At 60.6% G+C, this 2,656-nt stretch overlaps 1 protein-coding gene across 1 annotated transcript; it reads left to right on the plus strand.

The window, feature by feature from the left end:
- Positions 1 to 214: 214 nt before the first annotated feature.
- LOC119511874 (translation initiation factor IF-2-like) lies at positions 215 to 2,052 on the plus strand. Its single transcript, XM_037806366.1, has 3 exons — positions 215 to 326; positions 639 to 1,466; positions 1,848 to 2,052. The coding sequence occupies exons 1-3, from the start codon at positions 215 to 217 to the stop codon at positions 1,883 to 1,885; spliced, it is 978 nt and encodes a 325-aa protein (XP_037662294.1). The 3' UTR covers positions 1,886 to 2,052.
- The last annotated feature ends 604 nt before the right edge of the window (positions 2,053 to 2,656 follow it).

Below are 2,656 nucleotides of genomic sequence, written 5' to 3' on the forward strand. Positions count from 1 at the left end.
CCAGGAGGGGACTTGGCTGTAGGGGGTGGGCGACCCGGACCGCCGCCGCTGGTCCCTGGAACCACTCGCAGCTCCCCTCTCCAACGCCTCTCCGGGGAGCCGCCCGGGTTCCAGGGTGACCCCCGAGTCTGCGCGTTGGATCCCGAGGACCGCGGTCCCTTCTGTAACCCCTCCCGCCCCAACGCCTTCTTACCCGCATTCCGGCGCCCGCTAGATGCCGCAGACCAAAGAGGAAAAGTGTCACGGAAGGTGGCCGAAGGCCGCACGGGCCGCAGCGCGGGGCTGGCGCGTGCTCTTCCCGCGCCCCGTCCCAGGGCTGGGCTCGAGTGGGTTTCAGGTCGGGGTGGGGGGCGTCTGGGTACGTCGTGAGAAGGGGCCTCTCCACGAATAACAAACGAAACACCAAGAAACGCGCTTCCAGGGGCGCCCCTGCGGCCTCCGGGCGGCCGTCTGCCGAGACCCAAGGCACTGCCCGCGGCAAGCTTACCCCCCACCCAGGGCAGTTTCCCCACCGGCGCGGCTTAGGGGTGCGGGGGGTGCTGGCGTAGGCTGGGGCCTAGTGGGGCACGAGGGGCCCCGGGGTCGCCGATTACACTCGGCCGGCAGGCCGCGGGGCTCCGCTTCTCCCCCCACCCTAGGGGTCCCTGCCAGGGGACGGCGCCAGCGAGGCCGGGGATCCGCGGGCCGGGTGGGGGTGCGAACGCGGCTCCCCCACCCCCGCCCTCTCGGACCCTGCGACCTCCCCCTCGGGCCGCCCCGTCTGTCCCTGCCCCCATCCCCGGGTGACGCGCCACCTCGCTCGGGGTCACCCGGATGTCCGCCCGCCCTCCCCGCCCCGGGCGGCGGTCCGTGCGCTGAGCGCGGCGCGGGGCCAGACCCCACACCAGGCGCCGCGACCTCCCGCCGCCGCGAGGAGCCGGGGGCAGAGGGGTGTGCTGGGGCTGAGACAGGGGCGCAGGTCCCGGGTCCTGGGGGCTCTCCCGGCCCGGGGCAGGCCCGCGGCGGGGCTCCTCCGGGTGGGCGGGTGAGGGCGCCGCGGGCAGGAAGTGCCGGAGCGGGAGACTCGGACGCCCGACCCCGGTCCCTGCGCTCGGCCCGGCTCGCCCTGCAGCCCCGCGCCCCGCGCCCCGCGCCGCCGAGCCCCCCCTGCACTGCCTCGCGCGCTCAGAGGAGTTTGAGAAGGCGGCTGCCGCGGGGGTGCTACGTTTCCAGCGTTCTTGGCTTTCTCGTGACCCCAAATGTCCTCTGCTTTGGCTCCAAGCTCTGCCCAGACACAGAGGAGGCTCTGCAGAGGGCGAGGGGTGCGGGAGAGGTGCTGACCACGGGGACCCTGGCACTTCGCCACTGGAGTGGGGACAAAGCTGATGCGTGCTTGTCGTCCCGCTTTCCTTCTGGGATGAGCACGTCCTCGCGGGAACACTCGTCTGGTCTCGCTGGGCAGGCACAGGAGAGGAGGACCGAGTCAGGTTAAAATCAGTTCACATTCTCCAGTCGCAAAGATCAGCCCCAGGAGAGCGGGTGAACTTCTCATTCTCTAACTGCACCATATGATTTGATCAGCTAAAGAAGGAAGCAGGGGTGTTCTCCATGTGGGCCTCCTGCCCGCTGGTGGTTTTGCTTGGCCTGGGGAGAAGGCATGAGGTTTGTTTCTGTTCCTTAGTGCAGTTGCAAGGACTGAAAAACTTACGTGCACCTCCTGATTAGTTTAGGCTACCTAAACACAGCATTTTTTCTTCTCCCTTCTCCTGCCCTACTAGCCAGTGCAGATAAGTTTTTGTTGCAAATGTGTTCTGTACCTGGAGCTATATATTTTGATTCTTAAAGACTTTTCTGTTTGGACTCTGCAGTGGAGACTGTGCGGGCAGAGAACCTCCACGATGTGTAGCAAGAAGACAATGATCTCTGGGTCTTCAGTGGAGCAGAGACGTGGTCTGGAGAGGAACTGATTTTTTTTGGCATCAGAAAGTTTAAAAAACTAAGAAAAGAAAGAAACCTTCATAAAAAAAATTTGACCACTGGAAAATGGACTTGCCTATAGTCTGGAAGTGTTTGAAGTCCATGTACTTTGCTTTAAAGAAAAGTAATAAATCAAAATTCATAAAATAGAAATTTTAAGGTGTCTTTTATTTGCTTTACTTTTCAGGACTATCAGTTGCAGATTTCTCTAACGTAGTCAGTTCTGCAATATGTTGCAAAATCAGCCTGAATTTTAAAGTGGCATCTCAATTTCATGAAACTCCTTGAATGAAAAAAAAACTTCTGAGTGCTTCCTCAGGGCCAAAGACATTCTCAAACTGTCCTTCAGCGAGCCGCCGAGAGTGTCGTGGTTATGTTCTGTCTCATGGGGAAGAGACTGCTGGCAGTCTGCTCAGGACAGGGAGACAGCTGGGGGTGTGGGACAGATGTGACTTCAGAGGCTTGGCTGGGAGAGAAATTCAAATAACAAAACAGTAGAATGACAGCTTGGCCACAAAGGGAGAGTCCCTTTATGTGCTGCAGCCCCTGGGGTAGGAAACAGAAGGAAGAGGGACACAGGCTTTGGTGGACAAGAAGAGAGGGGATATGGTCCTGAACCCCATGGGTGGGAGTCCAGAGACCCACCAGGCTGGGAAAGAAGAGAGAGAGGAGAGAGGTGTGACAGATGGAAGCTGATGGC

This window comes from Choloepus didactylus, chromosome 16, assembly GCF_015220235.1.
Source record: "Choloepus didactylus isolate mChoDid1 chromosome 16, mChoDid1.pri, whole genome shotgun sequence".
NCBI classification, from domain to species: domain Eukaryota; kingdom Metazoa; phylum Chordata; class Mammalia; order Pilosa; family Megalonychidae; genus Choloepus; species Choloepus didactylus.

Coding starts and splice junctions, on each gene's coding strand:
- LOC119511874 (XM_037806366.1), top strand. CDS start 215: ATGCCGCAGACCAAAGAGGAAAAGTGTCACGGAAGGTGGCCGAAGGCC. Junction 327..638: donor CGTCCCAGGGCTGGGCTCGA/GTGGGTTTCAGG, acceptor CCCCCACCCTAG/GGGTCCCTGCCAGGGGACGG. Junction 1,467..1,847: donor GGAGAGGAGGACCGAGTCAG/GTTAAAATCAGT, acceptor TGGACTCTGCAG/TGGAGACTGTGCGGGCAGAG.